The sequence below is a fragment of the Dromiciops gliroides genome, chromosome 6, assembly GCF_019393635.1.
Source record: "Dromiciops gliroides isolate mDroGli1 chromosome 6, mDroGli1.pri, whole genome shotgun sequence".
Classification (NCBI taxonomy): Eukaryota; Metazoa; Chordata; class Mammalia; order Microbiotheria; family Microbiotheriidae; genus Dromiciops; species Dromiciops gliroides.
In genome coordinates this window covers 78,366,336-78,385,583 of record NC_057866.1, presented here as the reverse complement: position 1 = coordinate 78,385,583, position 19,248 = coordinate 78,366,336, and the positions used below count along the sequence as shown (strand labels likewise).

General features: G+C 38.7%; 1 protein-coding gene across 7 annotated transcripts in view; it reads right to left on the bottom strand.

The window, feature by feature from the left end:
• LDB2 (LIM domain binding 2) overlaps positions 1–19,248 on the bottom strand; it is a 406,968-nt gene that overhangs the window by 9,288 nt on the left and 378,432 nt on the right. For all 7 annotated transcript variants that reach the window (XM_043973550.1, XM_043973552.1, XM_043973551.1 and 4 more), the window contains exon 6: positions 3,084–3,207. In XM_043973550.1, the coding sequence (XP_043829485.1) occupies positions 3,084–3,207 (124 nt within the window). The remainder of the gene's footprint in view (positions 1–3,083; positions 3,208–19,248) is intronic.

Genomic DNA, 19,248 nt, shown 5'->3' with positions numbered 1-19,248 from the left:
TTTGTAATCCTGAATAGGCAAAGTCCTATTTTTGGATTTATCGATAAGACTCAATGACCCTGCTATTTATTACATATTTCATTTCCCGTACCAGGGCAATGATGCCTCATAAGGCAGCCGTCCATCAAGTTATCCTTCTTTGTACCCCCTGACCAGCACCTAGCACAGTACATTATATAGAGTAGGTGCCAAATAAATAAACAAATGAACAAATGAATGAATAATTAAAAAACATATATATGTATATATATATATATATATAGTGCCAATATTTATGCCCATCTATCCAGATGGGCAGAGCTTGGCTATTAAATGTTCTCTCGGAAGTAATAGGTTTCTCTTTTAGGATTCTAGAGCAAGAGCTAGATGGGACCTCAGAGGTGATCTACTCAAACCCTCTCATGTTTTCTAAATGAATTTGTGGTTCTAGAACAAACTCAGATAGAGAGAAAGCTTAAGCAGCAAAAGGCATCATGATTTAAAGGAACTGTATTTGGAGCCAGAGCACCTGGGTTCACATATTGGCTAGGTTAAGTAGTAGCTTTGTGACCTCAGTCAAATCACTTTATCTCTTTGGGCCTTAAATATGATGGGGATTAGAGTAGATGATTTCTAAGGTCTGGCAGCTAGATGATGCAGTAGATAGAGTGCCAGGCCTGGAGTCAGAAAGACCTGGGTTAAAATCTGGTCTCAGACACTTACTAGCTTTGTGACCTTGGGTAAGTCCCTTAATCCTGTTTGCCTCAGTTTCCTCATCTGTAAAATTAGCTGAAGGAGGAAATGGCAAACCATCCCAGGATCTTTGCCAAGAAAACTCCAAAAAGGGGTATGAAGTGTTGGATAAAAATGAAAAATGATTAAATGACAACAACAAAAAAAGTTCTTTCTAGTTCTGTCCTTTGATAGACCCATGAAATGATGGAAAAGATCTTTGAAAATCCTCCCAAGAACTCAGCTCTAATTCTGTTGGGTGAATGGAGGAGTATTGTTTTATTAGGATCAGATTAAAGTTTATTTAACCTTTTTTTTTCTTTTTTTAGGACTGAGGGTCACTGATGGTTATATACTCTTTCTCTAAAGTATCAAAGATCTTTTGAAATTCCTTTGTAATTTAATCTAAAACTTTTGTTTAAGGGGTATCATTTCCTGAGGCAAGGTAGGTAGTTTGTATTGCTTCCATATTTCAGATAGGAGCAAATGAGGTGTGTGTGTGTGGGGGGGGTGGGGGGCAGGTCAGAAGCTTACTCCTGCTCGTGGAGGCAAGGATATAGGTCTAAAGCTTCATTCAATACACAGGTCCATTGGGGAAGACTATAGTTCACTCCCTGTTCCTCAGAACTGGATCCTTGTTATATTTCTGTACCCGTGTGTATAAGAAACTAGAGCTGTGCCATTGGACTGAATATTCCTGCATCTTATTCTCCACTTAAATCACACACTACTTGAATCCTTGTAGCACATCTTTTCTATGGTCTGTCAAGTCTTGATCACTACTAGAACAACGTTTTTTATGTTTATTCAACATATTGTGATTGAGAGGCAGCCTGGTATGGAGGAAAGAATCCTAGGTTAGGAAATAGGAATCTTGGCTCATAGATCTGACTCTGCTACTTATTACCTTGAGTAAACCACTTTAATGTCTCTGAGCCTCAGTTTCCTTACATGTAAAATAGAACAAATAGTCTCTACCCTGCCTAATTCACAATGTCCTAATGGACATATAAAATACTATTGACGACAATGAAAATAAAGTTCATTGAAATGCACTTAATGAAGTCAAAACCTATTCCTAAAAATCTAAGATCCACCTAAGATAGGCATTAAAACAGGTTTTTATGAGAATTTTTAAATTTTTGTGTTTTTTCCTATTTTCTAAATATGTCCTTGGTTAAGCCATGTATATTAATCTTATTTAAGACCCTAGGCCTTCTTCCTTCTGGCCCTAGACCATCATCTTTCATGAATCAGAAAGCAGTGTGCCTCATGTTCATAATTACTTTTCATAAAAATAATTTTTGGTGAATGGATATGTTTTGCTTTTGTGATCAATGGGGCTCAACACACGCCTTGAAGTAAAAATGTATGAGACAGGAAGACAATTAATGATGACGTGAAACTATAATTTCAAAACCACAGCAGGAGATTCTATTGTCTAACCTGCATCCTAGTGCAGGCTGGAAAAAAGCATGAATTTTACATTCTCTTCATGATTAAGCTGCCTTTTGCTACATAAATCTTAACAAATAGGTCAAATATAACTTATTTTAAATCCATCAATTTTCTTTTCTTTTTTTCTTTTTTTAAAGGCATTTTGTTTTGGTTTTGGTTTTGGTGAGGCAATTGGGGTTAAGTGATTTGCCCAAGGTCACACAGCTAGTAAGTGTTAAGTGTCTGAGGTCGGATTTGAACTCAGGTCCTTCTGAATCCAGGGCCAGTGCTCTATCCACTGCACCACCTAGCTGCCCCTTTTTCTTTTTTTACTATGATATAAGACTGAAGTGTGCTAGAAGACTAGCTTCAGAGGTTTAAGTCTTGGTTCTGTGATTAGTTTTGTTGGGTGACTTTTGGGGAAATTGCATAAGTCCTCTGGGCATCAGTTTGCCCATTTTTTCCCTCTTCTATAGAATGAAGAGGTTGGATATTTTAAAAAATTTTAATTTCTAAAGTCGTGTCTAGGGGCAGCTAGGTGGCGCAGTGGATCGGTCGCTGGGCCTGGAGTCAGGAAGACTCATCTTCATGAATTCAAATCTGGCTTCAGACACTTACTAGCTGTGTGTGACTCTGGGCAAGTCACTTAATATTGTTTGCCTCAGTTTCCTCATCTATAAAATGAATTGGAGAAGTAAATGGCAATATGAGGTCACAGAGAATTGGACATGACTTAAGCAACTGAACAACAACAACAAAGGTCTTGTCTAACTCTAAATTTCTACCATTAATTCAAAGTTCAAAATCAGGTTCAAGAAGGCACAGACATGTTACTTTTGTAAATGAAGTTAAACTGTTCCCCATGCTTTTTTCCATCAGTTGATCCCAAATTGAATCATATAAAAGTGTAGACAGGAGGAAGAAAGAAAATCTACCTGGTGGCGCTACCATGCGCTGCCATTTCTGAAACAAGCATGTCTTCAGGCAGTCTCGGGGGCTGAGATTGTAAGTTTTATGTCTTGACATCAGTTCTTGCATTGGTTCCAGTATTACACACAACTGCAATGAAGGAGAAGAAGCAGCATATTTGTATTTGATTGTATTTATTACATCAATAAAGACAAAGCTCGCTTACATTAGTGTAGCACTTTGCATGCATTATCTCACTTGAGCCTCATACCACCTTCCTAAGGTAGGTAATAAAAATATTATCCCCACTTCACAGACAAGGAACTAGAGTCTCAGAAAGCTGCTTAAGGTCACTGTTAGCAAGGGGCAGAGTTGACACTTGAATTCAGGTCTTCTGGCTCTAAGTTTAGTGCTCAGAACTGTACCATGCTGTCTTGATAATTAAACCCACTGGGAGCAATCTGAGAGCTTATTGAAGCTTTAATGTTTCCTGGCTTTGTTTTTCTAATATATCAGTTAGAGAAAAATCTTATTAACAATTTATGGCACCTTAAATTAGCATTTATTTTTTTGGCATCACAGCACAACACTAACATAATAACTCACATTCATATAGCATTTCAAGGTTTACAAAGAAGTTTTCAGTGATATATAAAGAGTATACTGCATATGTCCATATCTTGCTCGTAGTTAGATGCTCTCTCTATATTTGGCCCTTTCACTTTCTTTTAAAGACAATTTAAATATTTTAATGGATGTATTTTGTTTTTTTCCTATCACCATTACTTCCCCCTCTCCTTTCTTTCCCCTTCCCCTTCCCAGAGAGCCATATGATGCCAAGTATTTTCTTAAAGACAAAAAAAGACAGAGGAAAAAAAATCAGCATAACTGATCAATATATAGGAAAATTTCTTCTTTTTCAAAGAGGATCAAGGACCTCATGGGGTGATGTCTTGACTTGCATGTGAATTGGATTTAAGTGAGGTAGACGTGCACAAAGTCGTCAGCCTCTCTCTTCCAGAGTCATCAAAATCTAGTGATGAGACAAAAGTCAATATTCCTGGTGATGGACTTGCATGTACTGGAAGACCTTGGTGTCTTTGATGTCTGACCAAGCTCTAAGCATTCCGTGGCACCTGGTTCAGCTGCCTTCATAGCCCTTTGAAACAAAATGTTCACATCCGCCTATTCTACCAGGGAAGTCTTCATGTGCTTGCAGTAGACATCTCCCTAATTCACCAATAGGTATGAGGCCTGTTGGTTACCCTCAACCTGCTTCAGCCTATCTACTGAGATGGTTTTACTGGGGTGAGGCTGCTGCTTCTTGGAGCCACAGGTGGCAGTGGATTGACTCCACAGCCAAGACAAGAAAGCTAGGAGGTGGAGATGAAGAGAGAGAGAGAATTTCAGGTAATGTGGAGGATATCTGTTCAGTCATTTTCAGTTGTGTAATGATTCTCTGTGACCCCATTTGGGGTTTTCTTGGCAGAGAGACTGAAGTGATTTGACATTTCCTTCTGCAGCTCATTTTAGGAAACCGAGGCAAACAGGGTTAAGTGACTTGCCCAGGTCATATATCTAGCAAGTGTCTGAAGCACGATTTGGACTCTAGTATGCCTCATTCCAGCATGCCTCATATATACTCATTCCTACAAAGAGCTTATTCACTTCCTCAACTTCTGATGATCTTTTGACTCTGCCACCAATTTGTATTCAATAATGCTGGTACTAATCACTAATTAAACTTTGTGTTTCTGGGAGAGGGCCACAGATGGGGTTATAAAAGCCCATAGACTTAGCATATTTGTTGAGCTCCTCTAGTTTTTGGATTCAGGGCCTGAGTCTGTGGGCTGCAATAGAATCAATCACAGGTGCCTGGATTTCTAGCCAGAAAGGGTTACAGAGACCACATAGTACAGCTCCATCTAGTCTAAGATCACCCAGAGAGTAATCATCAGAGGGAGGATTCTAATCCAGGGACTCTGACTCCAGAAAACAAAGGTCTTCCTGATTCCAGGTCTAGGGCTCTATTCACTGGGCTGCTTAGCTGCCTTATAAACTCCTTGGCTATTGAGGAGATGGCCTGTGATTCTCTGTCATATCTCATGTTTATGTCTAGCACATTGCCCTGTACATGTAGGCAACGAATAAATGTTTGTCAAGTTGAATTGAATCCATTGGCACAGTTAACGTTGTCTCCAGATGATTATTTACTTTTACTCTTCTCAAGAAGATGACACAGACCAGCAGACTGATCTTCATGGGGACAGTGAGAGTGTCTTAGCTAAATCCTGAATTGTCCCCAACTCCCAAAGTAGTGCTTTGCCACCTGTAGCTCCTAACAAATGCTTGTTACATTTATCTGAATGAATTAGTTTTGGAAAATGGAAGAGCAAAACAATTGGAACAAGGCTGTCTTCTCGCAGGGAGGGAGGTTTTGAGGAATACAGTTACAATCTATTGATTATATATGGATAGAGAAAGAAAAGTTATAACTCAGCTGAGAGTTCTGATTGATTCATTGATTTATGTTTCTCATGTCTATCAATCCTGACTACAAGAAACATACTCATAGGGGGCAGCTAGGTGGTGCAGTGGATAGAGCACCGGCTCTGGATTCAGAAGGACCTGAGTTCAAATCTGGCCTCAGACACTTGAAACTTACTAGCTGTGTGACCCTGGGCAAGTCACTTAACCCCAATTGCCTCACCCCCAAAAAAAGTAAGAAAAAAAAAGAAACATACTCATAAAGGAGATTTCAAATAAAGATGAGATACTTGAATTATATAGCATATATTCATATATCAAATTACCCTTTAGTCTCCTTGTTTGCTTGATCAATGTATTGTTTTCTTGTCTGTAACACCCCTAACTTTTTGAGAAGTCTCCCAGTTCTGGCCAGTGGTGACTGAATTATAAACCTTCAGAACCAGTACAATCCTTACTTATTGAATAAAAATTCAGTTATGTTCACTAGACTGTCCTTAATGAGGTAAGAAAATAAACCTTTCTTTGAGCAACCCTTTCAGGAGTTTGGATTGAAACAAAAGGGGTTAAAGTTCACCTAAAATTCTGTTATTCAGAACTCTTATTTTCTTGTCATTGTAATTCATATTTTATGATGGCACAAAACGTTAGAAGTGGAAAGGCCCTTAGCCCCATTCCCACTTTTGTGGATGGGGAAGCTAAAGGGTCCTAGAGAAATGACTAGCTCTGTGTCTTCTACAAACTTTGTCACAGTCCTGAGACCTGGACCCTTGACAACTGCTCCCATCCACTCTGCTCATTCTAGCATGCTTACTAATTACTAAGAATTTTGCTTTTGTTTTGTTTGGGGAAACTTTTGTCATGATTTTCTTTTGGGAAGAATAAGAATTCCATTTGTATTTGCATTAGTTTATGTTTCAGCAAATGAGTGTGGTTCCTTCCAGGTTTCATGGTTCTGATGTCTTCCTAATATGTCTTTAAGAAAAATCAGTTCAAAATGGCACCCATGTAGCATGCTTTAATGGATTTTTCAGAGGCTGCTTCTTTCGAAACCTTGTGGTGGGGATGACAGAGGGTTGTGGACAAGATAGAAAGCAAGTGGAGGCCAATGGGCAGCACTAAATGGTCACCAAGACCCTTTTCAACTATGATTGTCTGGAAATAATGGTCATTGGCAACATTGGGTCTGGGGCTGCTGGGAGAAGCCTCATTGTGCATGCTACTCCTGAGGGAACTGGTGCCCATAGGGCCCTGGAGCCCAAGGTTGCTTTGTGGGATAGAGGTCCAGAAAGACCACTCATGGGCTTGGCCATCTGTTTCTTGGCCAATCATCTCATCTCCAAATCCACAAGGTGTAGGATGTGAAGGGAGGGGTGTAGATTTCATATCAGAAATGAAGGTTTTTTCCTCTACAAAAGCGAGCTACAAAATGCACTTCACATGGACATTGGTGATACCATCAGTGATCTAAGCACTGGAATATAGAGACTTTATAAGCCTGATGAAGAATAGTTCATTTTTGGAATCACTTGAGAAAGGGCCCTGTAGTATCTGTGCTCCAACTTGTACTTGTCTGTCTGAAACCAGGTTGGCTATACTATATCCTTGACAAAAAAGCTCTTCAGGATATGAGATCTATGTGTGGTGTCATTCTTATTCTTTCTTGATATGGCCTATGCCTTACCATTATATCAATCCAAATAACAGGAAACGGCATAAGAAAGTCTCCAAGTGACCAGCCCCCACACTACTACAAATATACTAAGGATCTAATAACCACAACTGAAATGTAACAGTGAGACAACTTGTTAATTGCTATTGTACATTATTCTGCAACAAAGAGTGACTATATGTTGTTGTCTTGGAAAAGAATTTGAGCCTGAAGGATCAAGTTTCTGAGGGGAAAAATGATAGTGAGTAATTAAAGAATGATTCTTAGAAATGGCTCAAGTGATAAGTAAATTAGAGGACATCATAGTATATAGTATGAAAACATCCTAGATTGAGAATTAGTAGACAGGTTTTAGTCTCAGTTTTCCTACAACTTATTTGACCTCTGGATCACATCACTTCTCTGGCCCTCAGTTTCCTCATTTGTAAGACAAATGGGTTGGATTGCCTTTTGTCTTGGCAGCTTTAGCTGGGCCTAGCCCAGTGGTCTGAAAATAGTAGATGTGATCAACATTGAATGAAGAGATGAATATGGAAGTCATTTCTGGGTGCTGCACTTTAGAAGATATTGATGAAGTTGAAAGCATCCAGAGGAGTTTGACAGGTTGGTGAGCAGTGTTGGAACATAGCAAAGGAGGATAATTTTAAGGAATAAGCCCTTTTTGGTTGAAGAAGAGAAGACTTAGTGGGGAACACATTTTCAGTCTTCAGAGATATTGTCAAAATCTGTCAAATGGAACATTTGTTCTGCATGACCCCACAAGGCAGAACTAGGATTATTGGGCAAAAGTTACAGAGAAATAGAATTCAGTTCATCAGGAGAAAAATATTCTTAGCAGTTCGAGCTGTCCAAAGGTGGAATAGGAATCCTCAAAGGGTAGTAAATTTCCATCATGCAAAGACTGCATGACCATTTGGTTAGGGATCTTGTGGCGGCTGGGATTCATGATATGGGTAAGGGTTGGATAAAAGACTTTTGAGCAAGGGTGTGCTGGAATTGGCTCATACCAGTACTTTAAAAAAAATGGGGCAATGAGGGCTAAGTGACTTGCCCAGGGTCACACAGCTAGTAAGTGTCAAGTGTCTGAGGCTGGATATGAACTCAGGTCCTCCTGAATACAGGGCCAGTGCTTTATCCACTGTGCCACCTAGCTGCCCCTCATACCAATTATTAAATGTTCAGTAGGAGTATTTACACCCTGGAAATTGGCAAATGCTACAAATCAGGCTTGGTTTGTTATATCAATTGTCTAGTCTTAAAAAGTGATGAATTTGGAACTCTTAAAAAAGTTATAATTGTTTTAATATGTATTTGGGGAACAATGAAATATTATTTAAAAAAGAAGTGATGAGAAAATATTAACAAAGCAGATTAAACTTGAGACTTTTTTTTTGCAGAGACTTGGTTGTTAAATCATTGACCAGCACACCTTTGCCTCTGAGGTACTTTCCAACTCTAGTTTTATAACCCTATGCTTAGATGAGCTCTATTTTCCTCCAACTTTAAAATCTGATGATTAGTGAGGACATAACCTAGAAGAACAGGAAGATGCTGGGGTTGTTATATATACTCCTCTGAATAGACTCTTTCAGTACTTCCAAAGCTTACTGGATGACTTACAAAGTGTCAATTTTCCTGAATTTTCTGAAGTAAAATAAAAAAAAAATACAGACAATGCCATAAATCGGCAAATGGAGCAATTTCTCTCCCTCCATGCCCCCTCTCCATATAATGATGGAAGAATGACATTTACAGAAATCCATGGAGAGGACCTCAGAGGTCATCTAGACAAACCCACATTTGAATAAGAATCCTATGACATTCTTGACAAATAGTCATCCAGCTTCTGTTTGAAGATGGCCAATGAAGGGAAACCTATTGATTTGTGGGGTAGCCCATGTTACTTTGGGACAGTTCTAATGGTTAGGAAGCTTTTCCTTACATGAAGCCAAAATCTGCCTCACTAAAACCTTGTTGATTGTCCTAGGTCTGTCCTTTGGAGCCAATCAGGACAAATACAATTGTTCCCCTGTGTCACGGCCCTTCCTTTTATTAAATGTATATAGATATGTGAGGTAGGGTGGGAGAGACTGCCCCTGTTGTATTATTCTCATCTATTTCAATTCTTTCCTGCCTAACATAGGCTGGACTACATAATTCTTTTTTCAAATGACTGCATAATACCATCTGGAATGAATAGCAATGAAACCACAGACTCTCAGGTCTGGCTTTCTTTCATTTAGCAAGTGCATGGGTGGCAGAAAGAACACTGGATTTGAGAGTAAGGGGACCTAGGGTTGAATTTTGCCTCTGCCCCTAAATTATTCTCTGTTACTTAGTTGCCTAACCTCTGTGGGACTCGGCCTCAGTTTCTTCAACAGCCAAAGAGAAGGATAGACTAGATGACTGTCCAGTGCTAGAACTCTAGGGTTCTAAGATACTCGGTGTTTGTAATTTAGTTTCTTCTTATGTCTCCTGTCACTTTACTGTTGGCCTGTGATTATAAGTCATGGATTTTAGGGTGTGTAAAAATCATACTTATCTGTGAGTACAAGTTATCTCTGAATGAGAGGTTAGGCATATGTGATAAAAAAAAATTATAAAATATGCATGGTATTAGCCTGAATCTAAGAAGGATTCTCCCTGCCTTCCTTTAACATATTAAATCCCATGACAAAAATTTCTCAGCTTAAGTTTTATTTTTTAACTCCTACAATATTACAGACTTTATGTTTGGCTTTGCAAGGCAATCCTTTCATAATCTATTTCTTCCCAAGTGCTATGCTAGCAGTAGTAGCCGTTGGACCATGCCCATATAGCCAGAACAAAAAAGGCATTCAGGTGGGCATAGTTAACTCTTTCTTAGGTTACAGTCTGAGCTTCCAAACATTTATACTTTATCTGTGAGAAAAGGGCAGCTAGATGGTATAGTGGATAAAGTGCTGGGCCTGGAGTCAGGAGGATGTGTATTCAAATTCACCCTGTGACACTTGCTATCTGTGTGACCCTGGGCAAGTCACTTAAACTTGTTTGCCTCCATCCTCATCTGTAAAATGAGCCAGAGAAGGAAAAGGCAAACCACTCCAGTATCTATGCCAAGAAAACCCCAAATGGGTTCCAGAAGAGTCAGACATGACCAAAAAAAGACTGAACAGTAAGAATAAACTCTATTTCTTAAAGGCCCCGATAACCTTTTCCTTCAGAATACCTAAAACAGCAATACTGAGTTTTAAAAGTGTGGTGTGTCTTTTTTTTTTTTTTTACAAGTTTGCAAAGTAATTTGTTAACATGGAATAATCTTCATAAGGTCTCTTGTCTCTGACTCTTCCTGTGCATTCTGGGGCCATCACTAGTTGTCCTGACTTTTGTATTGCCATTAAACTCCTATAACTGTAGAGGAGTGAGAGAGACTGATGGCTTTGTGCAGCCCTTCCTCACTTAAATCCAATTCACAGGCAAGCCACCACCCCCATGATGCCATTGGTTCTCTTTGAGAACAAAGAACTAACAGCAGCAACAATCCTGTACATTCTTCTATCATTAAGTTATCAGAAGCCCCAGCAACTTGCTATGGGATTACTACAACAGCCTTTGACTATAGTTACTCTCAGCTTCTAGATCTCTCCCTACCTATCCTGGATCATATTGCTCCCAATGGCCAATATTCTAATCCAGGACTTCTTAACCTTGTTTGATTCATGAACCCATTGGACAGTCTGGAGAAATCTATGGGCCCCTTTTCAGACAAATGTTCTCTTTTAAAAATCAAAATTGAAAGAAATTCTAAGTTTGAGTTAGAGGTAAGTTAAAAATAAAGATGTATTTTTTTCCCCACTCAAGTTCCTAGAACCCCTAAATCTATCCATGGAGAAGGTCTTAGGTGAGGAACCCCGGCTCATATTGCCTACTGCTTTTCACAGGAAAATATCTGAACTCTTTAGCTTGGCATTCAAAGCCATCTATAATCTGGTTCCAGTCTGTTTACAGCTTTGTCCCCTACTAACTGATATAGAAGCTCCACTAAACCAAAATGATTTATTCCCTATGGAACCTTAGGGGAAAGAATACTAGATTGAGCCTTAATCCTGGCTCCAATATTAACTCTCTAGGGCAAGTGACTCCATACCTATGGCTCTGTTTCCTTAGCTACAGAATGAATTGGCCTCTAAGGTCTTGTCCAGTGCTGATAAGTGATGAACTGGAATGCACCTTGCTGTTTTCTGCACAAATTATGCTCTGGGATTCCTTAATTCACTTATACCAATTGTGTCCCACACATCTCTGCTTCGCATCCCAACTCAAATCCCACTTTCTCTAGGAAGCCTTTCTTCATCTCCCACCCCAAAGTGATCACTCCTCCCACAAATATCCTACTCTACTTTGTGTCTATACCAATTAAAAAAAGAAATTAGGTAAATGTTGACTTCTGCTCTTGCTTTTGACCTCTGTCAAAAATCAAGCAGCTGATTACTTTTTAAAGAGGGATGTTGGAAATATTAGTCCTCAAAAGGTGGAAAAAGTACAAGCCTGCTATGCTGAATCTGCTTCTGATCATTGAGAAGTAAATGGCTGCTGAGAAATCTTGAGAACTTGGGAGGATATGTTGATGCCATTTTAGAGTTCCTGATACATACAGGAAGTTGAAAGCTGAAATAAAGCATGGATTTAGGAAAAGTAGATTTCTCAAGAATGAATTTCTTCATGACATAGACACAAATTATTCCAGTGAAGAACAAGGGAAATGTAGGGGAACTTATAGGTGCCTAGGGAACACATTGATCACCTCATTTTTAAGATATGTAGAGGAAAAAAGAACAAGGGCAGGTGAAGATGAATACAAAGGTACCATTGTACTGAAGTTAAGTGCCATGAGACTGCTCAAAGATAAATGTCCTGATTTTAGGAAAAAGAAGATAGATTTAAAAAACCCTATAGGCTGCTAAGCTTAATATCAATTCCTGGTAAGATTCTACAACATATTATTAAAAGTATGATTTGTGAACACTTGGAAAGGGATGAAGTGATGACTATAAGCCAGCATGGGTTCATGAACAATAAGTTATACCATGCCAATTCCATTTCCTCTTTGGCAGATCAGAAGAATACAATAGCTATATCATTTGACAAAGTACCTCATAATATCTTGTATACAAGGTAGAAAGATGAGGGCTAGAGGATGGTCCAGTTATATGCATGGTTGAACAATTAGATCCAAAAAATGATGATCAATGAATTGATGCTAACCCCATAAAGCACTTTCCTTGACCCAGCTCTGTTTAAAAAGATGATCAATAGATTGATTGGATGAAGGCACAGATGGAATCCTTATCAAAATTACAGGTGACCGAAAACAGGGTGTTATGTTTAACACATTTGATAAAAGAATCAGATTTTGATGGGGATCTAATCTAATAAGATGAAACTTAGTAGGCATAAACAGAAACTAGGTTTAAACTAGGTTAAAAATGAGATGGATGAATGAATGGTATGGCATGGCAGCCCCAAAAGGTAATGAAACCTGAATTAAAAGGAAGTGTCCATGATGAAAGTGATATTCAACACACATTTATTAAGTGCCAGTTATATGTATGGGGCAGGATTTGAACTCAAGTTTTTGTTTTTGTTTTTTTGACTCCCAATCTAGGATTCTATCTACTGTGCCACATAGCTAGAGTATCATGTGTGAGAAAAAGAAAGAGGATCCATTTGGCTGGACCACAGAATGTGGTATTGGAAGTAATGTATAAGTTTAGAAAGGTAGGGTTGAGACCAAGTTGTGAAGTGTTTTAAAAGTAAAACAGAAGAGCCTATAATTGATTCTAGAGACAATTAGGAGCCATTGGAGTTTATTGAGTAGTGATATGGTCAGATGTGCATTTTATGAAAATCATTTTAGCAACTGTGTAAAGGATACATTGAAGAGGGAAGGACTAGAGACAGGGAGACCAATGAAGAAGCTATTGCAATAGTTAAGGAGAGAATCTTTGGCCACCTGAACTTCTGGGCTGATGGTGATCATGTGAGTAGAAAGAAGGGGATGGATGAGAGAGATGCTGTGGAGGGAGAAATGTCAATATATAAAACTAATTAAAAATGTGGGGTCTCAGAGAGTAAGGAATCCAGTATGATGCTAAAATTGTAAACCTGAGAGAATTGTGTAAGAGACTTGTGTTTTGGGGAGAAGATAATGAGTGATGGTTTATGGAGAATAACTTTGACACCTCTACAGGGCATCCAGTTTGTGATATTGAATAGGAGATTTGAGATGTATGACTGGAGCTCAATAAAAAGACTAGACATTTTTCATCAGTTCTTAAATATTGTCATTTCTACCTCCACAGCATCTCTCTCATCCACCCCCTTCTTTCTATTCACATAACCACCACCAGCTCAGAAGTTCAGGTGCTCAATACCTCTCTCCTTGACTCTTGCAATAGTTTCTTCATTGGTCTCCCTGTCTCTAGTCTCTCCCCTCTTCAGTGCACAACAAAGTGTTGCTCTTAGACTAGCTCTGGATATAAAGATATGGGAGACATCTATATAGAGAGGATAATTAAGCTGATGGGAGCTGATGAAGTTACCAAATGAAAGAATAGAGAGAGAGAATAGAAGAGGGCCCAGGACAGAGATTTGGGGAGCAACCACTTTCAGGGGCATGATGTAGGTGCTGAACCAGCAAAGGAGGCTAAGAAAGAATGGTTTTAGACTCCTCTCTGATCTATCAGTTATCCTACCCCTTTATCCCATCCTGATTTTGATGGTCATAAAAGAAACACTGACTAGCTCAACATGGCTCTTTTTTGCTTATGTCTTCAATTTACGCAAGCCAGAATTAAACTAACTTTAAGAAATTGGGGGGGGGATTGGAAGGTGAAATTAGGGGGAAAGACTATTTTGAAAGGATTAAACTGAAAAAAATAATTGAAAAGGTAAGTTTTATTTGTAGATTTTCTACTGATTTTTGTTAATTGAAAGCAGCAAATCATGAGAAACCAAGTTCATGTTATTATTAATTTAGTAAGCAAATATTACCCCCCCTTAAAAAAGTAAACATGTAGAGTATATCTTCAAGTGAGGCAAATGAAGAAAGCTTGTTGACACAACTGGGGATGTTTTAGCCTGCAGGAAAACACTTTTTGGGAACATGACCGTTGAAGGTTTGTCCTGTGGAAGAAGCATTAGATTTATGCTATTTGTCCTTAGAGAGAAACAGTATCAAATGGTAGAAGCCAAAGGGAGGAAGACTTTGTGTCAATATAAAGAAAAGTTTTCTAATGATTAGAACAGGGTTGCTTTGTGAAATAAGATCATTCAGCTCAACAAACTTTTGTTGAGTATTTACCAAGAGCAAGGAAGTATTCCAGGAGAGGCAAGGGTGTCCCTTGGCAGGGAAATTGTTAGTGGATTTTGACAGTTGGTGGGAGGTTGACCTAGATTACCCAGACCTGGCTAGGTCAATGTGTACAGCATGAAACTCAATCTCAGACTTGGAGGTTCAAGTCCAATGTTGAGTGGCTTTCCTCAAGAAGCAATATGGAGGTCATCAATAAAGTACTGAACTTTGTGTAAGGAAAACACATCTTGTGTAAGGAATCCCACCATACCTGTGTGACCCAGAGCGAGTTATTTAACCTTTCCTGCTCTTCCTTTCTTCACCTGTAAAATGAGACCATTGGTCTCAATGACATCTAAGGTCCCTTCCAGCTCTAAATCTATGTTCCTGTGAACCTCTAAAGTCTCTTCCCAGTATGGGATTTTGTGATTCAGTTCTGTTTCCTACATCTTCTGGATTTATAATCCTAAAAACCCTGATTGTTTTTGAATTATAGAATTATCTATTTATCCATCCATCCATCCATCCATTATCCAATCTATCTATTTTTTGGCAAATTAGTTCCACGATAAGTTCAATTAACTAGAAAATTTCATGCCTTGAACATTCTGGTTAGTTTAATTTTTTTTTTTTTTTTAGTGAGGCAGTTGGGGTTAAGTGACTTGCCCAGGGTCACACAGCTAGTAAGTGTTAAGTGTCTGAGGCCGGATTTGAACTCAGGTACTCCTGACTCCAGGGCCAGTGCTCTATGCACTGCACCATCTAGCTGCCCACTGGTTAATTTGAATTTTATTGCATATTCCTATGTGAGTGATAGGATAAAAAAGCTATTTTCTTGTACTGACATGGGACAAAGGCCAATTGTTGTTGTTATTGTTTTTGTTTGTTTTGCTTTGAACTGTGTCTTCATGGGTTTGGAAACACCTAGTGAGGACATTCCTTCTATCCTTGTAGATCTGCAAACATTTTGCAATTGAGAGTCTTAGAGAACTGCTTGGGGTCACTTGTAAAGTGAGTTCCCAGGGTCACAAATCAATACACTGTGGCCCCAAGGAAGGACTTGAATTTAGGTCTTTCTGACCCAGGCTAGCTCCTCAGTATGAAATGTGGCCTTTCCCATAAAAAAACCCCAATATACTTTAAATGTTTTCTTTTTGTTTTGTTTTATTGTTGCTTTAAAAAATGTTGCATTCATTTTCCAAAGTATATCTTCTCCTTTCCCTGCCCAATAAGGCTTTCCCTTTGCAAAATCTTAAAAAAACCCACAACAGTTCAGGAAAAATAACTGACCCCTTGGGGATATTGTACACACATAGTCTCCCGCTTCTCTCATGGAAGGAACAAGGCATATGCATTTTCTAACCTCTTTTTCAAGGGCAACCTTGTAAAATCAAGTCTACTGGTAGACTGAAAATGAAAATCACCAATAAGGCAGCAGAGAGGCACATGGTGCATGCAAGCAGATGGCAATCCACTGAAAAGAAGAAATTAACAAGGATAACTGAATGAAGAACTCACCAAAGAAATGTATGAACAAAAAAAGAAGATGGGCTGGTCATATGGTGAGAGCAGGGTATAACAACCATAACAACCCACAACAACCAACACCCAACACCATTTATATAGCACTTTCTATGTGCCAGGCATTGTGCTAAATGCTTTACAAAAATGGTCTCTGGGAGGTATTTGCTAATATTATTCCCATTTTACAGATGAGAAAATTGAAGCAAACAGAGATTAAATAACTTGCCAGAGTCACACAGCTAGTTAAACATCTGAGGCCAAATTTGAACTTGGCTCTTCCTGACTTCAGGCCTAGCACTCTCTCCGCTGTGTTACCTAGCTGCCCCAATCAGATAACCAATGGGATAACCAATGGACAGTATATGTTCTCAATTAAAATATCAAGAAAAGCCCCCAACAGGTTAGGTGAGCACCCCATGATGAGCATATTGCATTTTATGATAGCATAGAATGGGAAGCCATAGATGGAGTGCGATTTAGATCACTGAAGGAAATACCTGCATCCATCCAGCTCAGCTCCATTTGAATATTTCAGTATTTCCTTTTCCCTACAAAAGCTTTTCTTTTTCTGAAATTCAAGTATGAAATAGAGCATTAACTACACCTAGAAAAATTCCTCCATCATTTTTAATCTATTTGCCCAAATGACTAATCCCTCTTAAGTGTTGCTGTTAATCGCTTCCAATTTATGTTTTACCTGACCTGGTAAAGTTGAATAGCAAACTCTATCTGGAAAATGCAAAGAGGAAGCCATCTGGCTTTGTGTGAACTGGACTTAAAATGTAAAGAGAGCAGGATTAAAAATGATGGATTTTAAATCTTCCAGTTCATCCTGATGACCTCAGAGAACCATTTGAAACCTAAAATGTCTCCAAGGGAAAATGTGTAAAATATAAGCTAAAATTGGACATTTCAGTTTATATCCCACACCAGAATTTTGTGCTATAGGGGCCCAGAAATACTTATGGGGACACACATACAAAATGAGGACATTACATCCTCACGTATCTGCAAAGATCACTGACTGACTATCAATCACATAGTCAGTGTTGGAAGGAACATTGGAACTTACCTAGTCCAAACTCTACCTGAGCAAGATTCATCTCTACAATATCCCTAGCCATGGGTCATTTGGCCTTAGCTTGAAGACCTTATCACATTAGTCATCAAAGGCTGGTTAACCTGATGCTAGTTAATGGGTCAGCCAGTTAGGGACAGGTGAATTAAGGAAGGGGTCGTTCTCCTTGGCCTCCTACTTCTCATAACTACTTCTTCTTCTTTTTCCTCTCTATTCATTCAGTGAAATAAGAAGGTCCCAGGTACCAGTATAAGGCTGTAAAGACAGAATTTCTGCTTTGGAAACAATGACGTCTATTAATAGGATTTTCAGGCCTCCACTTAGTGCCTCTGCTCTCATCTGCTAACAAGTGTTGGAAATTTCTACCTGAGTTTGGACAGTGTCTATATAGGAGAGCTTCTTTACATTCCCTGGTCCTAAGAATAACTCTCATCTATACAGTGCTTTAAAGTTTAGAAATGACCTTATTTTTTTTTTGAGGGGCAATGGGGGGTTAAGTGACTTGCCCAGGGTCACACAGCTAGTAAGTGTCAAGTGTCTGAGGCCAGATTTGAACTCAGGTCTTCCTGAATCCAGGGCCAGTGCTTTATCCACTGTGTACCACCTAGCCGCCCCCTAGAAATGACCTTCTTTGATTCCCCTGAAAGGTGGGTAATGAAAGTATCATTATCCTCCCTTGTAAACTAAGTCAGAAAAATTCACTTAAGGTCAGATGGATAACATAGCTAGCAAATGTCAGAGGCTGGGTTCAAACCCAGATTCAGCACACTTTCAATTATATTACATACATTGCCTCTCTAAATCTGTAAAGAACCTTTAGTCATTCCTTGTGTCAAGGGTTGACTGGATAAAAAAATTAAAGCATAGAATCTATGGACAATATAAGTTCTATGTTTAACAATTTATTCACACTCTGAATGAATGAATGAAACAGTAAGATCTGGGATAGAAATAGAAACTTAAGATTGTCCCTGCTTTTAAGGTCCTCAAATTCTAAAGGGGAAAAAACACATGGACCAACTGTTTGAGTTAGACTGAGTCAGATTATGTTTTGCATGGATTACTAAAGTTAAGTTCTGGGGAAAATGTTCTGTGTGATTTGAATGCATCTATATATATTTGAATATATCAATACATATGGTACTAAAAAAATAGTAGGAATTTAACTCAACTGTTTCATTGAATCTTTCTGAGAACTTAATTATTTGATACACATGAGAAATTGCTATATAACAGGATAGTTGTAGAAGAGATTACTTAGTAATAAGCATAGACAGCATATAAACTACATCAGTCTTTTACCCCTTTTAAGTAGCATAGAGGCTACCTTATAGTAAGGTATCTTACATATAAATAGCTTATAGGGTTTATAAAGAACTTACACTCAAGAAACTTGCGTGGTAGTACTAGGAATATTAATATAACCAGACTATATATGAGGCAACTGAGTCACAAAGAAGTTAAGTGATTTGCTCAAGGTTACTTAGTAAATATTGGGAATTGACATTCAAACTTCCAGTGCAGGACTCTTCCCCAATAAAACACCATGGAATAAACAACAACAGTAGCTAGCATTTAGAGAAAGTAAGAGCTGATGGGGACCTTGGTAATCAACTTGTCCAGCCCTTTCATTTTGTGAGGCAGCCTGAAGTTCAGAAACCTCCTTGCTGAAGGGCACAGTGAGAATGACTAGCCCATTTAGGGCTAAAACAAGGATGACTCTCATTATTCTTTTTTTTTTTGGGGGGGGGTTCACATCTCCTTTTTTATCATAAAAGTATTTTATTATTTTCCAGTTACATGTAAAGAGAGTTTCCAACATTTGTTTTCATAAGATTTTTAGTTCCAAATTTTTTCCCTCCATCTCCTCCCTCCTCCCTTCCCTCCCCCCTCCCCAAGATAGAAAGCAATCTGTTTCATTGTTCCTTCCATTACACCAGGCTGCCTCTGATAAAAACTTGTTAAGGAACTCCTATTGACCAGGTTCATCACTGAAGCACTTGAAATAATCACATCTTTCTCAATTAAATCTTTCTTAGGCTATGATGAATGATCCAGGAAATCGCCCAGAATGGTGATACCCTATAGCACTAAACA